Source organism: Balaenoptera ricei, chromosome 19 (assembly GCF_028023285.1).
Source record: "Balaenoptera ricei isolate mBalRic1 chromosome 19, mBalRic1.hap2, whole genome shotgun sequence".
Classification (NCBI taxonomy): domain Eukaryota; kingdom Metazoa; phylum Chordata; class Mammalia; order Artiodactyla; family Balaenopteridae; genus Balaenoptera; species Balaenoptera ricei.
The window spans coordinates 27,337,616-27,365,137 of NC_082657.1; the positions used below are offsets into that span (position 1 = coordinate 27,337,616).

The window sequence follows — 27,522 nt, forward strand, 5'->3', positions numbered from 1 at the left end:
CTTGGCTTGTGCTTTAGTGCACTTTATTTTTCAAGCTGGGGATCTATACCTCTTTGAGAGGCAAACCCATAGGCCATGGCATTTTGCTATAAGCTGTGTTTTTTGGTGGTGACAAAAACCACAAGGGAGTAAAACTGTTTCATTCTGAAATAGGGATAAAAAACACATAGCTACTTTATAAATCGAAGGTGAGAGGCAGTGTTTTTAGTTCCAAGTTGCAAGATAGGTTATTTTTAATGAAACGTGATTTAAAAATAAATGTTTATTAGACTAGGTATCTGTCACATGTTAGTCAACTTAGAGAGACCTAGATGCAATTCTTGGCTATCAACAGACACAAAACACAAATATGCCTTAAATTTTTCCTTTACTAAAGTCACTTATTTCACATGTACCTTTTTCCTAGAGGACGTGATTAAAGTTGTGAAATGTCAGTAAGCACATTCTCCTAAACTCCTAAGCTTTCAACTTCTCCTTCTCCACACTTCCTTCCCTTTACTGTCTACTCAAGTCTGCACTTCTCAAACATACCTTTTTAATACTGTTGACAGGTCCATCGCTGTAAATTCTTTCATATTTGGCTCTTAAGCAAACAGAATACATTCCTTCTAGTGATTATTGTTGTATAACAAACCAACTCAAAGCTTAGTGGCTTACAACCATAACCATTTTCTTTCTCATGACTCTGTGGGTTGGCTGGGCTGACTCACATGGCTGCATTCAGCTGGCAGATCAGCTGGGAGGCCTGAGTAGGCACCTCTCCTTACAATCGTTCATTCTTAAGGTGACTAGACTGGGCAGATCTCAGGGCAGCATCCCAAGAGGGTAAGTCTCAAAGTCTAAGAGCTTACCAAGGCTATACTTGTGTCATGTTTGCTGGTGTCCCCTTGGTTAAGCAGAGTGAATGTGGAAGGAGACTATATTATGAGTCATTGGGACCACCAGTGTAGCAGTTTGCACTTCAATATTCATTAAGATAAACTACATTTTTTATTCCTTTTTCTCTTTGCTCTTCAGTTTGGGAAGTTTCTATTGACATCTTCGAGCTTACTGATTCTTTCCTCGGCCATGTTCAAGCTGCTGCTGAGCCAATCAAAGGCATTCTTCATTTCTGTTGCAGTGTTTTTGTTTTCTAGCATTTCCTTTTTTTTTTTTTTTTCCATTTGAGCCCTTAGGATATTAATCATAGTTACCGTAAATTCTTAGTCTTATAATTCCAAAATCTCTGTCATAACTGAGTCTGGTTCTGATGCCTGCTTTATCTATTCAAAATGTGGGGTTTTTTTGTTTTGTTTTTTTTGCCTTTTAGCATGCCTTGTAATTTTTTGTTGAAAGCTGGACATGATGTATCAAGCAAAAAGAACTAAGGTAAACAGGTCTTTAGTGTGAGGTTTTATGTTTATCTGGCTATGAATTAGATTGCATTTACTGGTTGCTGCAGCTGTAGGTGTCGGAGGCTAAAATTTCCTCTAGTGTCCTTGTTTTTGTCTCTTCTGTTATCTTTGGGTTTCCTTTTTAAATAGGGTTTGAACTTTGCTCCCCTGTTGTTATATAGGAGCCTGACTGATGTGGTGGTAAGATGTAGGGGGAGGGTAATAAGTGTTCTCTAGTCCTGTGATTAGGTCTCAGTTTTTTAGTGAGCCTATGACCCTGGGCTGTGACTTTCATAAGTGTTTCTCAGGTCCTTTCCCCTCTCACCTATGAAGGTGAAACAGGAAGACTAGAGGGAGGCTAGAGTTGGATATTTCATTACCACCAAGTCAGTTAGGCTCTGGTAAAAAACAAAGTTGGTTAGGTTTTCGTAAAATAATTTCCCTTGAGGGCAGGCCTTTGTTAAGAAGAACTGTAGCTCTGGGAGTATTTGAAAATGTTTATTTTCCCCCTTTCTCCTGACAGAAGCACAAGAGGATTTTTCTTAGATCTTGACCCTGAGAACCTGTGTGGCTCACGGAGGTAAAAATCATAAAAGTTTGGGTCGCCAAAGGTAGGAGTTTTTAATCTCTTAAACTAGTCTCAAACTGAGTCCCCAGAATTACCCTTTGAGTGTTCCTGCCAGTGGCTGGTCCTAGCTGTGGCTTCTGCTCTGGTAAGCTGCCATTTTATGCATTTGTCTGTCTTTCCAGTTTTGGGGGCAGCGGTTTGCCCTGTGTCTTCAATTCTCTAATGGATCTAAGAAGAGTTGTTGATTTTCATTTTGGTCATCGTTTGGCTGGGGCAGGGGTGGGAATGGAAGGGAGGATGGGAGTATGATTTCCAAGCTCTTTACATGTTGGACCGGAAACCAGAAGTCCCCAATACTGTAGTTGTTAAACAGAGATTTTTCATTCGTTTTTTCTTTCTTTTCTTTATTTTAAAATATATTTCAAGAAATGGGCAACCAGGCCTATTTTACATTGTTTATTGATTTAAAAAAATATAAAATCTTGAAATAAATTAAGTAGCATTCATATTTTAAATTGCTACTTTTTATAAATGTACACAATTAAGTAAAAATGTATTATAATGGTTAGTAAACTGCTCACTGAATTAAATTTTAAAATAAATATTTTGTGTAAAGACCAATCTATACTAAATTCCAGGCCATTTGCCAAGCTATACAAAAACACTAAAGCAACTAAATAAAACCAATGGGGATATCTGTCTAGGATACTAGAGTTTTTCCTCAATGCACTTATGAAAATAAAAAGAAAATATTCAAAGGTATTATAGCTTTTGTGTGTTGTTTTTAAAAAACAGAACAAGATTTTCTTTATTGACTGTCAAATTATTTCCTTTTTGTGTTGCTCCTAATAAAGTTATATTTTTCATGTTTTGACTTTGCTAATGCTAAATATATATTACTTCTTGTTCATTTCTGATCCATATTATACACCAATCCTTCAAAGGAAGACTTCCTTCACAAAAATGTCACCTGTCAGTCAGTCCACAATGGCCTCTTATTTGAGTTCCTATTGCACTTATTGTTGCCATTAATTTGATACTTATTGCTTTGTAATTACTATTTAATAAGTCATTTTAAAATACCTATGTCTAGCTCCTGAAATATAAAGTTCTTGATATTTGAAATATAAAGTAACAACGTCTTAATATTTTTGCACATTCATAGCACCTGGCAAAGTGTCATGTTCAGTTATCCAGGCAAATAAGGAGAAGGATATCAAATTTTTACGAAGTCTTAGAGGTAATGATATGGAATCCTAGTCTTTTCTTAAGACTCCACACTCTAGACATCTGTCTTATAGAAGGGGCCTGTGAATAGTGAAGTCAGTCATCTTCCAGAAAGTTACTAGTCTTCTAAAACTCTTTCATTAGTGGCTTGTCATCTTATTTTTTCTTGTTTTTACTCTCCAAATAAACCAGAAACTTTTTGAGGATGATGAATATATTTTATACTTTTTTAAAAAATCTTTTTTGGCTGCTATGAGTAGTTTTTTGTGGGTTTTTTTCCATGTTTTTGGCTGCGTCGGGTCTCAGTTGTGGCACTTGCGATCTTCATTGAGGCATGCGGGATCTTTCATTGAGGCGCACGGGCCTCTCTCTAGTTGTGGCGTGCAGGTTTTCTCTCTTCTCTTGTTTTGGTGTGCAGGCTCCAGGGCACGTGGGCTCTGTGGTTTGCGGCATGTGGGCTTAGCTGCCCCACAGCATGTAGCAACTCAGTTCCACAACCAGGGATCGAACCCGCGTTCCCTGCATTGGAAGGCAGATTCTTTACCACGGGACCACCAGTGAAGACCCTATTTTACACTTCTTAAAGTACCTAGGATCATAGCTCATACTGGTATGTTCAATAAATATTTTTTGAATAATAATAATTAAAAAAATCTTCACAGAGCAAACAACTACACTGTGGAATTTACTGTCTATATGCACAGCCCCCACTCTCAGACAACATACATATTACAAATGACTCTCATGCTCCTGAGGTTTTCACTTGTCAAATACAATCACTCTCTTGTAATTTTTATTCTCTTACTCTTGTGTCTTTTTTGCTCATATTTATCGATTTGTCCTTGTAAGTTTCTTTTTGATTTATTCTTACTATTCCTTACCCTTATTTAATCTCATGTCTTCTTTAGTTCTCTATAAATTAGGGGTAAGTGTTGCAAAGTCACTCATCTTTGAAGATAAAGTGTATTTAAGTTTTATAACCCACTACTGTTTCACTGAAGGAGGTTATCATGCAAAGCTGGTAGTAAGGAATTCCTGATTGTCATTTCCAGGAAAGGACCAATTTAGATAAATAACAGCATAATCCTGGTTCCCCCTCCCATCTCTTATGACATTGCTGTCATTCATGTCACTTATTCATATACTATCATCATCCAGTAAACTGCTACTATTATTACTTTAAACAATCTAAAAGTTATTTTTTAGATCAACTAAGAAATAAAAGGTCTTATTTTATCTTCATTTATTTATTCCTTTCTTATATAGGTATGTGTTTCTGACCTATCATATTCCTTATCCCTAAAGAACTTCTTTTAACTTTTTTTGGGGAGCAGATCTGCTGGCGATGCTTCCTTCAGTTTTTGTTGGTCTGATAAAGTCTATTTCTCCTTTGTGTTTAAAAGAAAATTCTGCTGTATATAGAATTCTAGGTTGGTGACTTTTTCTTTCAACACTTCAAATATTTCACTCTCTTTTTAAAAAAATTAATTAATTATATTTTTGCCTGTGTTGGGTCTTCATTGCTGCGTGCGGGCTTTCTCTAGTTGCGGTGAGCAGGCACTACTCTTTGTTGCAGTGCGCGGGCTTCTCATTGCAGTGGCTTCTCTTGTTGCAGAGCACAGCTCTAGGCGTGCAGGCTTCAGCGGTTGTAGCACGTGGGCTCAGTAGTTGTGGCTTACGGGCTCTAGAGTGCAGGCTCAGCAGTTGTGGCGCACGGACTTAGTTGCTCCACGGCAGGTGGGATCTTCCCGGACCAGGGCTTGAACCCATGTTCCCTGCATTGGCAGGCGGATTCTTAACCACTGTGCCACCAGGGAAGCCCAGCACTACAGTTTCTTATTTTCTTTCTTTTGGTTTTCCAGAATATGACTGTGACCCACTTGCATCTGTGTAGATGGGATTTCTAATTGCTGAATAGCTGAATAATTTGTAAACTTCCTTACAGTTTCTCAGACTCTCTGTATTTCTTGTAATTAATTAATTAATTCAATTTACAATTAAATGAAGAGGATGTATCAGTACTGCTTAGAGCTATTCCATATTTTCCCTCCTTCCCTTTGTCTCTTTCATTTCAGTGGGAAAAAAAATCATTATTCGCCATGCCCTCATCTTTATCTCTGTGGACTTGACTATTCCTGTGAGGTCTTTACTTGATGTGAGAGTAAGGAAAGGGAATGATTCTTCTTGCAAGAATTCATTCTTTCAGATAAGAAGAATGTCATGGATAATCCAGCAGGGCATAACAACTCTTTCCATTATCTTGTTATGAATTATGATTTTTGACACAAAAATATGCCTGATTAAGTATTGCTCAAGCTAAAATTTTTGGGTATGAGAATTTAAAATGTGATGAGTAATTAAAATAAAATGACTCAAGACTAAAACATTCTTTTACGGATAATTATGTGTGGATAAATGGAACATGACTATACTTTGAAGATAATTTCAGAAAATACGCAGGTGAGAAATGAACATAAAGAATAAAATGTGTTTTGACACTGGAAGATGTAATTGACAATTACTGATTAAAATGGAGAAACCTGAAAGGTTAAAATTATAGAAAGACAATGTGCTTATATGTTACAACAAATCATTTTTTCTCAATAATCTAATGTTTACCATCAATATGAATTTTGTTATACCTAATCCAAATGCATTTTTGCCCTTTCATATCAGTCTACCATACATTTTAACTGCTCTTATATTTGAAGCATATGATGAAGAATGCATAGTAGGTAAAGGTTACTTATGCTTTTCTCAGGTATGTTAACAAACAGTAATGTTAGAGGACTAAAGGGAAATGATTTTATAACAGCAGGGCCAAATAAACAATTTAAGAGGTAGAAAACAATTCTTGGTCTAATAGTGTTATTATTTAGAAATGACCAACAACTCCCTAATCCATACAATTTGGCCTACATGCTCCTATCTACTAAGTTCTTATTAAATATTATTTAGGAAATTCGGGTACTTATTGCAGGTCTCTGGCTAATTTACAAGAGTGGTAAATGGTTATTTAGAAAATTAATGACTCCTCTGTAATATAATTGTCTAATAACATTTGGCTATTCACGCTTTGCTAGGAAGTGGAGTAAGACCACAGAGTATTTGGTAACAATAAGATTTGTCTACAAGCAGAAAGGATAATTAGGCCAGGCCTTTTTTGAATAACACTAAGGCATGTTATTGTCTCTAGCAGTGGCTTTCAAACTTTTTTGATCACAGCCCACAGTAACAACTACATTTTATGTCACCACCCAGTAAGAACACAGATACACAAACCCTAAAATAAAGTTTTCATGAAACAATACTAAATGTAGGATACACTTGATATTTTCTACCTTTTATTCTTTTAAATAAAAAGCCCTTAACAAAACCCATTAAATTTATTTCATGATCCACTAATGAGTAGTGACCCTTAGGTGCTCTATAAGAAAACCAGGGTTGCAGTTTCTGAAGTATTCATATGTGGTCGTTCTCTTTCTAGAGTGGAACGTTCTCTACTAGTGGGGCTGTATGGGTTGGAAGGTATAGTTTAACCAAGTAATTTTTCTTTAGACTTCAACATGCTTAATTAACATTTAAACTAGAAATTTTAATCCTTTAAAATTTGGGGCAGGTTTTCATAATAGTACTTCCTAAATCAATTAAATTAAGTGCCACTTCCCTGTTTAGAACATATATTTATGCATGAAATATAGCATATGTGTGAAATATTTTTAAAATATTTATGATTACTTATTATTAACATATTTCTCAAATTAAAAGCAATATATGATCAGTGTATAAACTAAAATGCAAAAAATAAAGAACAAAATCCCACAACCAAGAGGTATTCCTGGTAACGTTTCTATATGTCATTTTGTTTCTATATTTTTCCTATACATGGGTTCACTAAAAACTCCACACCCACACCCACACAATTTGGATTATGCACACAGATGTGCGTCCTTTCCAAGTGTTATACCATAAACATCTGTTCATTTTATCAAAAATTATTCTAAAATATTTTGTAGGCTGGAAATTATTATAAGATATCACAACTTATTATTTCTCAATTGTTGGACATTTAGATTTTCCCAGTTTGCTATAGTCTTTTACCTTTGTTTATGCTTTTTTGCCATGAAAATGTATGCGTTCATTTGATTTATGCATTTATCTTTTCTATAGATATTTTCTCCTTTGCGTTTATGCTTACAAATTCCTTCCTAATCCAGGGAAGAAGTAAATATATAATTGAGTGAGAATAAACCCAATGTTCCATTATTGTTTTGGAGTAGATTAAAAAGCAATCATGCTACGGAAATATTTTTCCATTTACTTATAAAAACAGCAATGTGTAGTGAATATTATTGAATGGGTTTTTAGCATCTAATAAGATATCCTACTAGGTACAAATGCCTAGTTTGTAGTAGAGGTTCAATAAATATATATTGTGAACAACAATCACTGATTAAAAAATATCTTCTATATCTAATTTTTGGTAGGTTTCAATTTGCTGTAAAATTTATCTTTTAAAAATAAAAAGGACTAAAAGTAGTAAAGTTATAGAAATGTACCAAATAGGAAGTGAATCTCTTGAAATCTTGCTCTCCCAAGATAAATGTTAACAGTTTGATGAGTATTTTTCTAGATTTTTTTCTATGAAGTGAGAATTATTCATTTAACTGCACAAAAATATATCACATAGATCTTTACTGTTGTATTGTTATATTGAAAAAAACCCCCAGCAAATTATCCAGTTACTGTATCCACATACAAAACAATTCCAAAAGAAACTAGAACTAAGAAGAATAAAATTTTACCATTTGCAACAACATGGATGGACTTTGAGGGTATTATGCTTAGTGAAGTAAGTCAGACAGAGAAAGACAAATACTGTATGTTTTTACATATATGGAATCTAAAAATAAAACAAATAAATGAATACAACAAAATAGAAACAGACTCATAGACAGAGAACAAACTAGTGGTTACCAGAGGGAAGAGTGGTGGGGAGAGGGGCAAGATAGGGTATGGGAATTAAGAGTTAAAAACTACTAGGTATAAAATAAATAAGATACAAGAATATAATGCTCAGCACAGGAAATGTAACCAATATTTTATAATGACTTTAAATGGAATATAATGTTTAAAAATATTGACTCATTATGTTGTACACCTGAAATTAATATAACACTATAAGTCAACTATACTTCAATTAAAAAAAATTAGGACTAGCTAGATGAACAGACATGGAAAGATTTACACAATATACATTACATGAAAAAAAAAAAAGAGGGAGACAAATCTTTAAAAAATTGATTTACTGTTATGATAATAAAGAAATTTTCCCCATTTTAAACCATCAGTGCATTCCCGAGGTAATCACCTACTTGATGGTCTTAAGTAAGTAATTCTTTCAAAATACAGATGAATTTAAATTGTTAGTATTTTAGACAGCATTTTTGATTGATAATTCACCAGTCAGCTAAGATTTTGCTTTTGGGTATAATGGCTTTGTATACTAGCCATAAAGTTATACTAGCTTTATGAAGTTATACTAGCTTCATAAAATGAAATAAGTAACTTCAACTTTTTTCCCCCCTGCATTCCGAAACATCTAATCTAGAACTAAAATTATGTGCATCTTCAAAGTCTCAAAGAGTTAACTGATAAAAAATAAAACCAGCTGGTCCTGGAATCTTTTATATACAGTTTAATATAGATATGAATTAAAATGTAAATAAGTAATTTGTTCAAATCAACTATATCCAGATTTATTTTAAGTTTCCTTGACTGACAGTCGTACATTAACGTATTTGACTATACAGTTGACCCTTGCATAACACAGGTTTGAACTGCGCAGTTCCACTTATATGCAGATTTTTCTCAATAGTAAATACTACAGTACTATACAATTCACATTCGGTTGAATTGGAGGATACGGAGGAATGAGGGCCAACTATAAGTTATAGGCAGATTTTTAACTGCACAGAGGGATGGTGCACCTAACCTCCCATGTTGGTCAAGGGTAAACTGTAACTGAGTCTGTAAATTTCTCCTTGAATTTTTCAGACAGTTTTTGTTTCATGGAATGTTTCTGTGTTGATGCAGTAGCATGATGACAGTATTAAATGTATACAATTAGCTTAAAAGGAAATGCACTCTGGTATATTATGTTATGCCATTATATAAAATGAAAATGGCTATATAATGAGTTCTTCCCTTTTTTTAGTTCATTTAAAAATGGAGGAGTAACAGTAACTCTGTTTACACGTACTTCTTCATGGTTAGGACTCTAGCACTCTCAAAGAAGCATATGAATATGTTAGGATTCCTTTTCCTCCTTAGAGAATTGAAATGTTCACAGTTGTATTTATGGTGATTTGGATCGTATCTCAGTCAGCTAGCCATCTGTCAAGATCAGACATCCTTTGCTTAGTCTTATTTCCCTTTTGATTGATTGCATTTCCCTTTATTCAAATGTAAAACAAGATTTTTCTTTATAATCATATATCAAAACATATGATTACATAATATTATATAAATTTGTATAATATTCCAGTTTCTAGTCCACATATGAAAAAACTAGGATTAATCTAGGAGTAGATTGGATTCCTAATTTTTACTTCTTCTAAGATGAGCTCTGTTAACTAATTTACTATTTCATACTTTGATCAAGATAACTGAAGTAAATGCTCCCAATCTCTGTTACTTCAACTGAAAAATAAGGATAATTATGTGGTTCCCTACAATAGGGATATATGAAGAATTTAATGTTAATATATTTGTCATGAGGACCTTTTGTAATCTACTGATGTAAGTATACAGAAAGACAAAGTATAATATAAAAAGTGAAGATTTTATAAAGAATGTGAAAACATGATAATTTTTGTCATCCAGTTTACTTTGTTAATATATTGATTAAAGGTGCTATTATGCATATCAAGTCTTACCCGAACCATTTTTCAGATATCCATTTGCATCTACAGTTGTATACATGATATAAGGTCCAGGCTGATTCACTCCAAAGGGCTGCAATAAAAAAGAAATAGTTAAGCCTTGGAAAGTAAGTGCATCATTTGAAGTTTCTGGCAAATCTATTACAAAAAGTAAACACTCCTCCATAAAATTCTTACATAGATGGCAGTTACTTAGAGAACATGTTCATAAATAACCAGTGTTATCTATTAAAAAAACCCTGTATTAGTAGAAAATTCTTTACACTTTAAATGATTTGATAGTTGTATTTATATAGTTCATTAATTTTTTTTTATAGTTCATTAATTTTATTAGATATTTCTAAGATCTAATCATGTCTCTTCTTTATTACATAAGGATGAGTATTTTAGGCAAAATTTTCTTTACTACTTTTGGTCCCACCTGGAATAGTTTTATTATGACATTTCTGTTGAACACAGCATTGCTTTTCCCTTCTGGAACAAACTGGGCATAGTTTACATTTTCTCAATAAATAAAATTTCTCAAAAATAAATAAAATCCATCCATAATAATCATAATAGAATAAAAAATATTGCTGAGTAGTTCCAAAACATTTTTATCTCCTGCACTAGACTTAGAGAATACATTATTTTCCACTCAAGGAAACATCACTGGCAGAGCCTAGATACAATGGTGAGGTTTATCTCCAACTTGTGTATTGTTCCCTATTTCTGGAACATTCCTCACACCTTGATACAATGATTTATTCTCTTTAGAAATCAAAGTTAATTAAATGGGGTACAAAGAAACCAATGTCTGCAATGGGTATCCTAAGAAGAGATAAGAAAATAATCAAGAAATGCTTTGAACACTTCGCAGAATTAAAAATTCTACTGTGCTTCCCAATAAAGTAGGGAAAAGTTAATAAAGAAGTTTAGATAGTTTAATTATGCACTAGAAATGATTTTCCTTCAAGATGACAGGCAAGAAATTATTAATTTCATTGATGCTACAATTGCCTGATTGATATTTTAAGAACTTTAGAAATCCATTTGCTTCAATGACCATGAGAAAACAGGTTGCTACAAGAATGGAATTACTCATAAGACATTACTAACTGAATAAGTTTCATAATAGACTATCATACAAAAAATAAAAACAAACTTGTTAATGAAGTATTTTTATGTAGAAAGAATATTATGCTTTGTACAACATACTACTTCCATGAAAGAATTACCAAAATTCTATATCTATATTGCTGTTTGTAGATAGACAAAAGAAAGCATTTTTCTTTAGATATGCATGTTTTTAAAAAAATTAAAGTAAAGTTGAAAAAGTGAAGTATATTGTGTTAGTTTCAGGAGCACAGCATAGTAATTCAGTTATTTTTTTCCCATATATTCCTTTAAAGGTTATTAAAAACAAGATAGTGAATAAAATTCCCTGCTTCTTCTCTCCTCTGGTAACCTTAAGTTTGTTTTCTACGTCTATGAATCTGTTTCTGTTTTGTATATAGATTCATTTGTATTATTTTTTAGATTCCACATAGAAATGATATCTTGTCTTTCTGTCTGACTTACTTCACTAAGTATAATATTCTCTAGGACCATCCATGTTACCGTAAATGGCAATATTTCGCTCTTTCTTATCGCTGAGTAATATTCCATTGTAGTTATATACACCACATCTTCTTAAGCCAATTGTCTGTTGATTGGGTTATTTATTGTACATGTTTTGGCTATTGTAAATTGTGCTGCTATGAACATTGGGGTGCATGTATCTTTTTGAATTAAAGTTTTCATTTTTTCCAGATATATAACCAGGAGTGGGATTGATGGATCATATGGTAGTTCTATTTTTAGTTTTTTAAGGACTCTCCATATTGCTTTCCACAGTGTCTGCACCAATTTACATTCTCACCAACAGTGTAGGAGGGTTCCCTTTTCTCCACACCCTCTCCAGCATATACTATTTGTAGACTTTTTGATGATGGTCATTTTGACTGGTGTGAGGTGATACCTCATTGTAGTTTTGATTTGTATTTCTCTAATAATTAGTGATGTTGAGCATCTTTTCACATGCCTGTTGGCCATCTGTAGGTCTTCTTTGGAGAAATGTCTACTTAGGTCTTCTGCCCATTTTTTAATTGGGTTGTTTTTTTGCTATTGAGCTGTATGAGCTGTTTGTATATTTTGGAAATTAAGCCCTGGTCGGTCACATCATTTGCAAATATTTTCTCCCATTATATAGGTTGTCTTTTTAGGGCTTCCCTGGTGGCGCAGTGGTTGAGAATCTGCCTGCTAATGCAGGGGACACGGGTTCGAGCCCTGGTCTGGGAAGATCCCACATGCCACGGAGCAGCTGGGCCCGTGAGCCACAACTACTGAGCCTGCGCGTCTGGAGCCTGTGCCCCGCAACGGGAGGGGCCGCGATAGTGAAAGGCCCGCGCACTGCGATGAAGAGCGGTCCCCGCACCGCGATGAAGAGTGGCCCCCACTTGCCGTAACTAGAGAAAGCCCTCGCACGAACCGAAGACCCAACACAGCGAAAAATAAATAAATAAATAAATATAGGTTGTCTTTTTATTTTGTTGATGGTTTCCTTTGCTGTACAAAAGCTTTTAAGTTTGATTAGTTTCCATTTATTTTTCCTTTTATTTCTTTTGCTTTGAGAGACTGATCTAAGAAAATGTTGCTATGATTTATATCAAAGAATGTTTTGCCTATGTTCTCTTCTAGGAGTTTTATGGTGTCATGTCTTATATTTAAGTCTTTAAGCCATTTTGAGTTTATTTTTGTGTATGGTTTGAGGAGTGTTGTAACTGATTTGTATGCAGCTGTTCAGCTTTCTCAACACCCCTTGTTGAAGAGACTGTCTTTTCTCTACTGTATATATATATATATATTTCACGTTGCTTCTGAAATCCCCAGTTGTTTAATTTTTATATAGAATCTAGGTCTCTTAGATCCATAAAATCTATAGGCAAGAAGACTATAGGGAATTACCATAAATTAGCTGGGCTAATGGAATAAATAAAAGGAAAGTTTTCATCTAATTATCTGGACAACATAGACAGTGTTAAGCTAACTGTCTAATCTTATGGCTCTAACACTTGCTAATTAGCATAACTGCTTGAATTATCTCCCTTAATAAATTTAATTTTTAGTGAAATTGATCCTAAAACACTCCTTTTGGAGGATAAAATAGAGTTGGTGTGGAAGTCTAAACAAATTTTATACTTTTCATTTTTTTATTCAGTTATCCTATTTTATGAGCAACTGGAATTTCTAAGTCTTTCTGTGAATTTAGTCTCTTCTGATGTCATGATCAAATATCATCAAAATGCAGTGTCCCAGCTAGAGAAGTGAGGATTATGTTCAGGCACTGAATATTGGTAGAGCTTTAAGTGAAGAATTCACTGTGCATAAATAGCATTTACCAGGTCTCAATGAACTCTCTTTAGTATTACCCTGATCTCAGTGAATATGCTGAGAATTTTAGATTCCTAGAAACAATCATAATAATAGCCAAAGTTTATTGAACATCTATAATATGCCAGATACAGTAGTAATAACTTTATATGCATTGGCTCAACAGTCTTTTATGTCCATTTTCGAGATGAGAAAAATGAGGGCTTTGCACAGGGCCCCATGTCTAGTAAGTAGCAGTCAGGAATCAAACATAGGTAGTCTGGCTGCAGGGTCCACACTCTTAAACATCGTGCTGTACTGATAGGCACTGATAATAAAACTGGAACCAAGCACTTTTTGAAATGAATATATGGCATTTTCACAAAAACATGAAGCTCTATTTATAATTCTTCAGGATGCTGGCAGTTCATCCTGTGTAGCATTTAAAAGCCCTTTAAAATAACAACTTTATAATTTGGTCTTATCCCACAAATTGAACACTATTCTCACTGCCCCCCAAAACACACCTTTCCTGTATTTTTGGGATTCTTTGACCTTCAAAGTAGGATATGCTCTCTTGGTTCCCTTGCATATGAATAATTACTGCAGGTGATAGGACAACCTGGGTGGCTTTTAAGCTACATATGAATAAGTTTTGAATGGGATGCTCTCTCAAAGGGATTTTTCTTATAGAATCCAAGGCAACTGGATTGTAGCCCAAGGCAATCCCTGCAGGGGTTGGTTCGAATTTCCCATGCTTGCTGATTCTGCATATACATCTCACAGAAAACTGTGCGATGCTAAATTTTAGCTCCTTCGGCTTCTGTGACTTAGAGTAAAGTAGTTTTCCATGCTGGTACTTCTTCCTGGGGTAGTGTGTAAGTTCAGTAAAGAGCCCTGTTGGAAGAATTTGTGTTGGGCCGTTACATTCCTTGCTTCAGATGGGATGGAGGCCTCCCACAGCACACGCACTCCCTGAAGCCAATGGACTGGTGGGAGCTGCAGGAAGCAAAAAAAAAGCCCACCCAGTTTCTGGGGGTGGGGTGGGAGCCTGGATTCAGTTATTAATCAGGAGTTCTTGAGACAGGATGGACCGTATCCCATTGTTGTCCCCAGGAAAGAGTCTTTAAGAACTGCTCACTTTGGACTGTTCTTTAGAGATACTCAACACAGGTCTTAATCGATATGAAACCTCTCTGTGATTCCTCCTCTGTCCGGTTGTCACTCTGAGATGACAGGACCTGAACATTCTCAAATTTATTAGCACAAACCCACAGCACGCTGTAGAATGAGAGAGAGAGAGAGACAGAGAGAGAGAGAGAGAGAGAGAGAGAGAGACAGAGACAGAGAGAGAGGCAAAGAAGAAGAGGAAGAAGAAGAAGAGGAAAAGGAGGAGGAAGGGGGGAGGGGCGGGGGAGGAGGAGGAGGAAGAGGAAGGGGAAGAGGAAGAAGAAAAGGGGGAGAGGGGAGAGAGAGAGAGAGGTGTTAATCAGGAGCACACCCATCACACGCAGACAGGATGCACTGGAGGCAGCAGGCTTGCGGCTGTCAGTGATTGGTCAGGTTCTTGCAGTCCAGGAATATTCTTTTTTTTTTTTTTTTTTTTTAAATTTACTTTATTTATGGCTGTGTTGGGTCCTCGTTTCTGTGCGAGGGCTTTCTCCAGTTGTGGCAAGCGGGGGCCACTCCTCATCGCGGTGCGCGGGCCTCTCGCTATCGCGGCCTCCCCTGTTGCGGAGCACAGGCTCCAGACGCGCAGGCTCAGCAATTGTGGCTCACGGGCCCAGCCGCTCCGCGGCATGTGGGATCTTCCCAGACCAGGGCTTGAACCCGTGTCCCCTGCATCGGCAGGCGGATTCTCAACCACTGCGCCACCAGGGAAGCCCCCAGTCCAGGAATATTCTGGTTTTCTTTCTTCCTCTCTTCACCTGTGTCTGATAAGTTTAGAAGCTGAGGAGGGAGGCAAAGGCTATTGTACTAGCTTTTGGTCCCTCCAACTTCCATTGTATATTCTTGCCTCCTCTGTAGTAGATTAACTGACCATAGGTGGGTGGGTTCATTTCTGGACTCTCTATTCCATTCCATTAATCTGTGTGTCTGTTTTTGTGCCAATACCAGGCTGTTTTGATTATTTTAGGTTTGTAGTATGGTCTGAAGTCTGGGGGGGTTATACCTCCAGCTTTATTGTCCTTTCTCAAGATGCTTTGGCAATTCTGGGTCTTTTGTACTTCCATATAAATTTTAGGATTATTTGTCCTAGTTCTGTGAAAAATGTCATGGGTATTTTGATAGGGATCACATTAAATCTGCAGATTGCTTTGGATAGTATGGCTGTTTTAACAATATTAATTCTTCCAGTCCAAGAGCATGGGATATCTTTCCATTTGTTTGAATCATCTTCAGTTTCTTTATCAGTGTTCTATAGTTTTCAACATATAGGTTTTTCACCACCTTGGTTAAGTTTATTCCTAAATATTTTATTTTTTTGATGTAATTTTAAATGGGATTTTTTTTTTACTTTCTCTCTCTGATATTTCATTATTAGTATAAAGAAATGCAACAGATTTCTATATATTAATCCTGTATCCTGCTAACTTGCTGAATTCATTCATTAGTTCTAACAGTTTTTCTGTGGAGACACTAGGGTTCTCTACATAGAGTATAATGTCCTCTCAAATAGTGACAGTTTTACCTCTTCCCTTCCGATGTGGATAGCTTTTATTTCTTTTTCTTGTCTGATTGCTATGGCTTGGACTTCCAATACTATGTTGAATAGAAGTGGTGAGAGTGGGCATCCATGTCTTGTTCCTGAATTTAGTGGGAAGGCTTTTAAGTTTTCACCACTGAGTATTATGTTGGCTCTGGGTTTGTGATAAATGGCTTTTATTATGTTGAAATACGTCCCCTTCCACTTTGGTGAGAGTTTTTATCATGAATGGATTTTCAATTTTGTCAATGCTTCTTCTGCCTCTATTGAGATGATCATATATGTGGTTTCTGTCTTTCCTTTTATTAATGTGGTGGACCACATTGATTGATTTGTGTATGTTGAATCATCCTTGTGACCCTGGAATGAATCCAACTTGATAATGGTGTATGATCCTTTTTCTGTATTGTTGGATTTGGTTTGCTAATATTTTGTTGACGATTTTTGCATATATATTCATTAAGGATACTGGCCTGTAATTTTCTTTTTTGTAATACCTTTGTCTGGTTTAGGTATCAGGGTGATGGTGACCTCATAGAATGAATTTCAGAGTGTTCCTTTCTCTTCAATTTTTTGGAACAGTTTGAGGAGGATAGGTGTAAGTTCTTTGTATACTTGATAGAATTCCCCAGTGAAGCCGTCTGGTCCTGGACTTTTGTTTGTTGGGAGTTTTTTCTTTTAATTACAGAATCTATTCCCCTTCCAGTGATTGGTCGGTCTGTTCAAATTATCTGTTTCTTCTTGACTCATTTTGGCAGGCTGTATGTTTCTGGAAACTTGTCCATTTTTTGGAAGGTTGTTCAACTTGTTGGCATATAACTGTTCATAGTATTCTTCTACGATTTTTAATATTTCTGTGCCCCAGTCTGTCTCTGCATAGCTAGACTGAGTCTTTTCCCAGATTTCATGCCAAGCTGTGGTGTGGAGTGAGTGGGGCTGGGGTGTTTGCCCCTTTCAGTTGTAAAGGGCAGCAAGGTGGCAGCCACCAGTGCAGGCTCTCTCCGCCCTGATAGTTGGCAAGCCAGCACATGTGCACTCCTTGTGAGTAGAGTCTAGGCTTCTCCAGCCCTTTTGTCCATCTCAGCAGACTTCCCAGCAGGCAAGGGGGTTTGTCTCCTCCGTGTAGGACCCCAGGACTGGAATGCCGAGATTGTGGCTCAACTAGCTTGCTCCTCAGGGCAAGGGTCAGCCTGTGTGGACCTTCTCTTCCTTACAGATCCCTCCCAGGGGTGCAGGTCCCAACCCAATGCCTTTTTTTCCCCATCCTACCCGGTTACACGGAGATCTTTCTTGCAGCTTTGGTTTTCTAGGAGTTCTTCTGCTAGTTTCCAGTTAGTTTTCTGTGAGAATTGTTCCACAGGTAGATGTAATTTGGATGTGTTTGTGGGGACAGGTGAGCTCCAAGTTCTACTCTGCCATCTTGATTCCTACATATATATGCAGTTTTAAAGCAAATCACAGTTAACTTCATAGTTTAACTTCTATTCAACTATCTTCTTCATGCAATTATTCCTTTTTTCTTTTATAAGTTTTATCATATACATAAATGTTCAAATATATTTGGTTATGCCTATTTTAAGTTTTTATGTAAATGGAATCATACTGTATGTATCCTTCTGTGACTGTTTAAAAAATACATTAATTTGAGACTCATCCATGATTAAGGATGAGTAGCTGTAGTTCACTTTCACGGCTGTAAAGTATTCCACTGCATGATTATAGCATAAATATTTTTCATTCTTTTGTTGATCAACGCTTGTTCCCATTTTTTTTTTTTTTGCCATGATAAACACGGCATTCTTACGTATGTCACCTGATGTACAAGTGCAAACATTTATCAGGGGTTATGTACCCAGAGGCAGAACTGTAAAGTCATATGATATAAGCATCTTCAACTGTACCAGGTAGTACCTATTCTTTTTCTTACTGAGGTGGTATTACCAGTTTATACTCCCACCAGCTGTAAGTTGCTTCACATGCTTAGCAACAAACATTGCTAATGTGGTATACACTTCTTAACATAAATTATTTCATCTCTCCTAGGTTTGTTTCTTTGGAATAGGGTATGCCTTTTAATACTTTAAACCTGTCTCATTGCAGTGAGGCTTGGAGATAATACTTATGAGGCTATATTTATCACAGTGTTATAACCTCAAATTTATTTTATTACCCATAGTCTAGTCTATGTACTGGAAGATTGGTATCTTGGGCTATAAGTATTGCTTTTTGTGAACCTTCCCAATTATATTCTTGAATATTTTTTTCTAATTCACATTTGGAAAATTTCATACTACTATTCATAGTATCTTATTTTACAGATTTATATAGGCTTTTCCCTTTTGTCCTATAGTCAATTAAAAAAATCAGGTAAGCAAGTCTCTGTTATGAGTCCTAAAGCTGAAATTAACTTCTCACCATGCACCAGTTACTCTGATATTGAAAGACAAGGTCCAGAAATCCAGACTTGATTCCTCTACAAAGTGTTCTCAAAATGTGGTGCAAAGACCCCTGGAGTCCAAAAATCCCATTGGTAAAAGGGTTGGTAATTAGCAGTGGCACTAAACCATGGTTATTCAGACTTGGGTATTAGCCAACGTTCTCTTGAAAATGACAAATTGAATGTCACTTTTGCGACAATAATTGATAGTATTTGTTGCTACTGATAAAATTTGAGCTTATAAATGAAACTGGAGTTTTGGAAGACTTGTATCCACCACCATGAGCCTGACACATTAAAACCTAGAAACTTGGGCTTCCCTGGTGGCACAGTGGTTGAGAATCTGCCTGCCAATGCAGGGGATGCGGGTTCGAGCCCTGGTCTGGGAAGATCCCACATGCCGCGGAGCAACTCGGCCCGTGAGCCACAATTACTGAGCCTGTGCGTCTGGAGCCTGTGCTCGGCAACGAGAGGCCGCGATAGTGAGAGGCCCACGCACCGCGATGAAGAGTGGCCCCCACACCACGATGAAGAGTGGCCCCCGCTTGCCACAACTAGAGAAAGCCCTTGCACAGAAACGAAGACCCAACACAGCCATACATACATACATACATAAATAAAAAAGAATGTAAGCAGACAAGAATATCATTAAAAAAATTAAAAAAAAAAAAACCTACAAACTTTACTTATGGGATCAGTAGTGATATTAACAAATGTGATTTTTAAATAGTATGTAATGAAACGTGTTAAAATTGGGAAGATATGCATACCTCAGTAAACCAATATTTTCCAAATGGCCAAAGCATGATGTTACAAAACCATGCATACATGAAAGATCATTCAAAGTACAAGACAGACCAATGGATTTTGAAGTAATAAGAGTAGGGGAGAATCACTTCTAGATCTAGTAAGGACCAACAAAAATCTCCTTCATAAAAGAAATAAGAACACTGTCAAAAATTGTTAAAATAAATTTTTTTTTTGCAAGAATCAAGGAGTATCTAAGAAAAACGACTGAATCTCAATAAAACAGTGTTTATTGTTTTTTAATCTGCCCTATTCCCATAACCCCTCCCCAGCTCTGAAGTAGTCCTGAAGACCAATAGCTTTGCTACTAAGGTAGCTTTGAAAATGAACAGCTTAGCAGCAAAGGGAGGGGTGGATCTCCCTAATGTCCCATCCTCAGAGAATTATCACTATTTGACCTGTCTGGCAGTTCCCTGAAAAGCTCCATTCTCAATATTTGTCTTTATTTGGCCAGACTGAGAGCTTGCTCAGTGTGAACAGCTCTATCAAACTGGAAGTTTATTAAAAACAATCATTAGCAATTGTTTTTATTGATGCTGCCTGAGACAGCGATATCAGTTTGGGCTAATGAGCGGTTGACCAAATCTTAAAAGGAAAAATGTAAATGAGATGTTCAAAGGGGACTTTGAAAAGCTCTCACATACTCCTGGGAATCTAGAAGTCCACACATATGTGTAACCTGTTTTCAGACAAAAGAACTGAGAAGGCCCTAATCTCTCAATCTTTTATTTAAGAAAAACTGTGTCCACTCATAGCTGACAATTAAAACTTACTGAATAAGGACTTCATGGTTATATACAATAAAGAATAAAGACTTCGCGGTAATAATCCAGGAAAGTCACTGGACAAACAGCAGCAATAACAACAAACTTAAGGGGGTGATTTTCAGGGTGAACACATTATTTATAATGTCCAGTTTTGAACAACAAAATATTATGACACACACAAACAGGAAAGTATGTTTCATACAAAGGGAAAAAAAAAGCTGTCAATAGAAATTTCCCCCAAGGAAGCATAGATGTTTGACTTACTAAGTAGAGATTTTAAATCAGCTATTATAAATATGTTCAAAGAAAGTAAAGGAAATCATGTAAAGAATTTAAGGATATTATGAGAACAGTATCTCACCAAAATGGAATATCAATAAAGAGATATAAGTCATACACACAAAAAATCCCACACTAATTCTAGTGTACAATAACTGAAATAAAAAATTCACTAGAGAGGCTCAATAGTAGATTTAAATTAGCAGAAGAAGGAATCAATAAAATTGAAGATATGTCAATTCAGATTATCCAGTGTGAGGAACAGAAAGTAAAATGAGAAACATAAAGAAAATGAACAGAGCCTCAGAGACCTGTGGGGCACCATCAAGAATATCAACAATAAGAGTCCCAGAGGAGAGGAGGGGAGGAGAGGCAGAAAGAATATGTGATGCAAAAATGTCTGAAACTGCCCAAATTTAATTAAATACATGAAACTGCACATCTAAAAGCTCAATGAACGCCAAGTAGGATAAACTTGAAGAGATCCACACCAAGGTACATCATAGTCAAACTGTTGAAAGCCAAAGAGAGAATTTTAAATGCAACGAGATAAGCAACTTGTTATGTACAAGGGATCCTGAATAAGATTAAAGCTGATTTCTCATCAGAAACCCAGGAGTCCAGAAGACAGTAAGATGAATATTTAAAGTGTTGAAAGGAAAAGATAGTCAACCAAGAAGTCTAAAATGTAGCAAAATTATCCTTGAAGAATGAAGGGAAAATTAGCACATTGTGAGATAAAAACTGAGAAAATTTGTCATTAACACACCTAACTAATAGGAAATACTAAGGGAGTTCTTCTGGCTGAACTGAAAGTACACTAGACAGGAACTCAAATCCACAGAAATAAGTAAAAAGTATCAGTAAAGGTAACTATAGGTAAATTTACTAGATGCTATAAATGTATTTTTGTTTGTAGCTCTTTTCTCCTATCTGATTTAAAACACTACTGCATAAAGTAATAATGAAAAAACCATGTTGTTGGGCTCACAATGCATGAAGATGTAATATGTATGAAAACACAAGCACAAAGGAGGGGGGAGTAAACTGAGGCATATTGGAGCAAAGTCTGTTTATGCTATTGAAATTAAGTTGGTATTAATATGAAGTAGATTGTTTTCTAAGTTACAATGGAAAGTGTAATTCTGAGAGGAAACACTAAAAAAATAACTTCAAATATAGAGTACAAAAAACAAGGGAATTAAAATCAAATTCTAGAAAATATGTAACACAAAAGAGAGCAGTAATGGTGGAACAGAGGAAGAAGAAAGACATAAGACATATAAGGAACAAAATAGCAAAATGGCAGAGATAAAGCTACCTTATTAGTCATTATATTAAATGTAAATGGATTAAACAATGCTATCAAAAGGCAGAGATTAGCAGAATAGATAGAAGAACATGATCCAAGTATATGCTATCTATAAAAGACACACTTTAAATTCAAAAACAACAAATAGATTGAAAGTAAGAGCATGGAAAAGATATACCATGGAAATAGTAAGCAAATGAGAGCTGGAGTAGCCATACTAATATCAGACACAAACAGACTTTAAGATAAAAATGTTAGTAGAGATAAAAAAGGACAGTTTCATCAATCCATCAAGAAGACATAACAATTATAAACATAAACACACCTAATAACAGAGGCCCCAGATACATAAGGAATTGATGGGTGAAACAGGTAATTCAACAATAATGGGTGTTGGATACTATTATAATTATTAATAATACAGCAGTGTCATTAATGGATAGATCAATGAAGCATAAGATCAACAATGAAAAAGAAGACTTGAACAGCACTAGAAATCAACTAGATCTAGTAGACATGTATAGAACACTGTACCCAACTTTAGCAGAATACATCTTCTCAAGCACACATGAAACATTCTCTAAGGGGAACTATATACGAGACCATAAAACAAGTCCCAATAAATGTAAAAGTATTGAAATTGTACAAAGTATGTTTTCTGATTACAATGGAATTAAATTAGAAACCAACAACAGAAAGAAATTTGAGAAATTCACAAATGTGTGGAAATTAAACAACAGGCTTCTAAATAACCAATGGGTAATGTGAAGGAGTTGGAAATGTTCACTGATATAGTTTCAAATTCCACATTATAACTAACCTTTAAGTAACTGCCACTGTTGAGTTTTGGTATACTATCAGTTATCTGAACAGGATATGAAACATTCTCTTTTTCTACTATACAGCTGTGTAAGGTTAAATTTTTTTTTTTTTAATATTTCAACCAAAACAATAATACACAATGCAAAAAGAGATATGAGAATCTTGTTGTTTTTTTTTTTTAATGACAGGTACTAAGGAGATTTGAAAAAAATACAAAGGAATGTTACTCTTCACTAATTTTGTATTTTGGAAAATAGTTATTTTTCCATAAAAACAACTATTTATTTTAGGTCAACATGTAATGGGTCTATTGTTTTAAAATGATTTAATAAAAACATTTAAAGTTGTTTCAGTTTTAATTTCAAATAAAGTAATACTGATAAACAAAACTCACTTAAGTAAAACTATTTGGAGTCTTCAGAACAAGAAGTTTGAGAATTGCTACTCTGTATCATGTACATAATGAGTAATTCAATCCTTACTCTGCCTTTCCCAATGGAAATGATATGACTGATACATGTGCCTATGTGTTTTGGTTTCTTAACCCTTATGTCATAGCATTAAACATGTTTCAGGATTTTTTTTTCCCCTTAAATAGTGCCATTTACCTCCATATGAATGTTTAGTACAAAATGTAGTAAACAGGGTTATACCTTCAGCAAGTGCAAAAACTTGGATAACTTTTACTTTGTGTCTCTTCTAATACAGTAGAGATGCTAGGAGTATTGCTGTATCTTTTAATACCTTTTACATACCTAGGTTATATTAGTGGTGGAACAAAGAATTTCAATTTTTATAAATTTATTATTTGGGAAGTGATTGTATCATTAAGGAATTTTCAATTTAAAAGGATTAGGGATTTCTGAAACAATTAATTCCTCTAGTTTAAGTATTTATACACATACCTTGAATTCCTTTATGAAAACCTGAAAAGTTAATATGCCGGGAATGCAAACTATGGGAATATCAATCAGCAATAATGACAACACATCTGTGAAAATTTCACGTACCTTCTTACTTCTCTGAAATACTTTACTTAATTCTTATAGATCGAATGTTTGTGCCTCCCCAAAATTAATATGTTGAAGCTCCAATCCCTAATGTGATGCTATTTGGAAGGTAGTTAGGGTTAGAGTCATGAGGGCAGGGTCCTCATGATGGCACTAGTGTCCTGATAAGAAGAGACACCAGAGAACTTGCTCTCTCTCTGTCTCCCTCTGCACACAAAGCTAGGAAAGGCCATGTGAGCACACAGTGAGAAGAAGCAAGCCAGGAAGAGGGCCTTCAACAGAACCTGACCATACTAGCACCCTGATCTCGTGATCTTGGACTTCCAGCTTCCAGAACTGTGAAAAAATAAATTTCGATTCTACTTTGTAAAGGCAGCTTGAGGTGATTAAAACAAAAATTTAAAGGCCTGTGAGTTATTCCAAATATTTCATGTCATGAGAATATTTTAGGTATTAGCTTTCCAAATTTTGAAACTAAGAATGTAGTTTTTAGAGTCAGAGAATCTGGGTTCAAATTTTTCCTCTTCCACGTATTTTCTGTATAACCTTGGGCAAATTATTTAACTTTCAGTTCCCTCAACTAAAATTAGGGATAATCATAGTACCTATCTCATAGGATTGAAGTAAAGATTGAGTAAATATGCGTAAAACAATTAGAACAGTGCCTGGCACACAGTAAGTGCTCAATATGTATGCACTATTATCTTTTTACTTTGGCCAAATAAATTAATGTCTTTTTTGGTAGTGATATCTCATTTTCAATTATGTTGAACTACCGAGTGAATAAAATTATTTTGATCAAAACCAGAAACATTTATCAAGTTAACATTCATTTTCTTTAGTGTACTGTAGGATTCTAAAACTACAGGAATAATTTATTTGCAAGAATGTATGTTTGGATGAAATTCCACTTCTGAGTATATATAATTGCGTGTAAGAAGACAAGGTTGTTAGCTTACAGTAATCCCTTTTCTAAAAGTCCAGTGTTGTGGTTTTCAGACTTTAGCATATATCAGAATCTCCTGGAGGGATTATTAAATTATAGATTCACTGGATGCATCCCAAGGTGTTCCTATTTGGTAGGTCGTGGTGGGGCCTAGGAGTGTGCATTTCTTACAAGTTCCCAGGAGATGTGCTGATGCTGGTGGTTTGGGGACCCCTCTTTAAGAGCCATTGATCTATTGGGACTACACTTCGTATACATTATAAAAATTGGCAGTTTATGAGAGTATTAAGTGTAACCTACACCTTTGTATAGTGACTGGATTTTGACTGAATACAAGACAATAAAACCATTAATATAGTGAGTGCATAAAAAACAATGTTTGAAACACTTCTTATTGTTTTCAGCTGCTTTTAGTGGTGCAGAAAATTGTTTCTCTAGTAGCAGTGCTCCTTTCTCAACCAGTACAAAGGCAAAGAAGTTAAATGAGGGCTCACAGAATTGAAATTTCACAGAATTGAAAGCCAGTTAGAGAAAGATTTGTATTGGGATCATTAAGAAGCTTTCCGAATTGTGTGATATAATCTGCAATGTTTACATTTATTTTAATTTATTTAGCTGTAAAAGGTATGATCTTAAAGTACTTATGGTGTAGCTGTTTACTCATGACCCATACTATTATGACATCAGCATACTCATTTTTCATGCATAACTATAAAATAAAACAGCACGACCTTTTCCTCTTAAAGGCAAACTGTAGGCTATCTATTAGCTAGGTATAGTGAAGTGCAGGATCTTGCTGGAATGTGTGTGGGAGCAGAATTGCCTTGACAAGCAAAGAGGCACACGGAATACAGCAGAAAATATAGATATTTTAGAATTAAGTAACCTTTATTAAAATGTAGAAGCAAATTTTAATTTGCACGTGACAAATTCAGAGAGAGAGAATAACCATGGAGAGGAATAGTCTTACCTTCAACAATAAATACAGAGTATTTCAAATGAAAGATTCCTGTACTTTATGCAGTGTCACAAAAGATAGTTTAAAAATGATTTGGAGGGAACATCTCAGAAAAGGAAAATATCTGATTAAATGGATAATTAGGATGCTGGCTTTAAAAAGTTTAGGTGTACTGGTCAGAACACACAGCAAATCAGAGAAAGATGAGAGTAATTTACTTTCTATTGTAGTTGTTATTCTAGCCCAGGAGTTAGCAAACTTTTTCTTTAAAAAGCCAGATAGTAAATATTGTAGGCTTTGTGAGCCATAAGGTCTTGTGTTGCAACTACTTAACTCTGATGTTGTAGCATGAAAGCAGCCATAGGCAGTATTTAAATAAATGAGTGTGGTTATGTTCCACTAACATTTTATTCACAAAAACAGGCCGCAAGCTGGATTTGGTCCACTGGGTGGAATTTCTCACCCTGTTCCATCCAACAGGAGAAGTAATAACGCAGAAATTACAAACTTTTAAGAAGTAGTTTGCCTGGTATAGACTTATCACTCTAACAGGAGGTTACATGCCAGTCCTATGTTTTAATGTTTATAAATGTTTTCCATATACATGGGGTAAGGAAAAGGTACTTAATATACACGGTAGTACTTTTAATGATATACAAAATAAGCAATCACTTTTAACTTCCTGCATTGAGCGAATAATTATGGAGTTCTTCAAAATTCCATGAGACAGTTTCTTCCATTATACAGTGAGACATATAAGTTCCTGAGTTGAACAGATAAAGGTTTGTAAATGGTGGGAGCAGGCTATGAGTCAGGGTGTCTAGGAATGGACCTGGTGCTGCTTTTGCACATCCTTAGTTTCATGTGAATTTTCCAGACACACTTTTGAGGATGCAACCTATGGCAAGTGGTATGATAATCTTTGTTGTCTAAGTGCAAAGAGTTCTTGCTTAATGAAAAGAATGCATACCAGGGTTTCTAGAAAATGAACTGTTTTCTCAAAATTTTTTTAATAAAAGCAGAAACATTTTCATGGAAAATATTTAGTAAATTGACTTAATAAATTTTGGTAAGAAAGGATTAAGAATAAGCTATTCCTATGGAACGCTGAGCACTGTACCCCATCATTTAGCAAGTTCACTTTCTTTGTGAAAATCTTAGTACAAATCTCTCACAGATTATTCTACCTTTCCTTTAAAATGTCACGTCTGATATTTGAAAGAATTCAGGAAGTTAAATTAAAAAACATTACTGATCTCTCAACTTTTCCATACTATAAGTAAAAAAGAACTGTTTGGTTCCTTTTTTCTTATTCTACGATGTTTCATACTGATGTAATGTAGTTTAGGTGTTGTATTACATAGCTTTTTTTAAACTAACTGTCCTCTGTATGCATGTTGACTTATATAAAATTAGGGTTGACATGTATTTTAAATATCCCATCTTCACAGCCTAAGGCAGAGCCTAGCACCCAAACAATGTGTAATAAATATACAATAGTCAATCTGAAATTAAGTTCCTAAATTTTTCAGAAACAATATTCTACAACCTGGATATAGTAGTAACCTCCACATATTGGGAAAAGGGAAGATAAGAAAGGGGAAGCTGGGGGTGGGGGTAGGGCTGGCAGGGAGCCTTTATTTTCTTTTACTGCTGGCTACAATTTAAAAATAAAGGTAAAATGTTCTTAAAAAAAAATTAGGGTTGGAATTCCTCTATTTTATTCAGAAAGCATCTTTTTCAGTAGCCTGGAGAAATCTTGGTGGTTTCTATGTCTGTCTCAAGTATCTGATTTGTTTTAAGGACTTGGGCTCCTACAATGAACACCAAATATATTCTACATCACTGGCTCTGGAAGGTAAAACAAAACTGGAAGAACTTATAAGACATATTATGTTAATATGTCTTACATGATATTATACATATTATATATAAAATCAGTGTCAGGTTTAATTAAGCAATATAAATTTATGAT

The 27,522-nt window shown here is 35.3% G+C and overlaps 1 protein-coding gene across 2 annotated transcripts in view; it reads right to left on the minus strand.

The window, feature by feature from the left end:
• ITFG1 (integrin alpha FG-GAP repeat containing 1) overlaps window positions 1–27,522 on the minus strand; it is a 267,814-nt gene that overhangs the window by 25,073 nt on the left and 215,219 nt on the right. The window contains exons 14-15 of one of the 2 annotated variants that reach the window (XM_059906037.1): window positions 10,107–10,185; window positions 3,386–3,687 (exon numbers count right to left, since the gene is read on the minus strand). In XM_059906037.1, the coding sequence (XP_059762020.1) occupies window positions 3,539–3,687; window positions 10,107–10,185 (228 nt within the window). In that variant the 3' untranslated portion in view covers window positions 3,386–3,538. Of the gene's footprint in view, window positions 1–3,385; window positions 3,688–10,106; window positions 10,186–27,522 lie in introns of those variants that run through there. The other variant, XM_059906036.1, reaches the window with a different exon arrangement.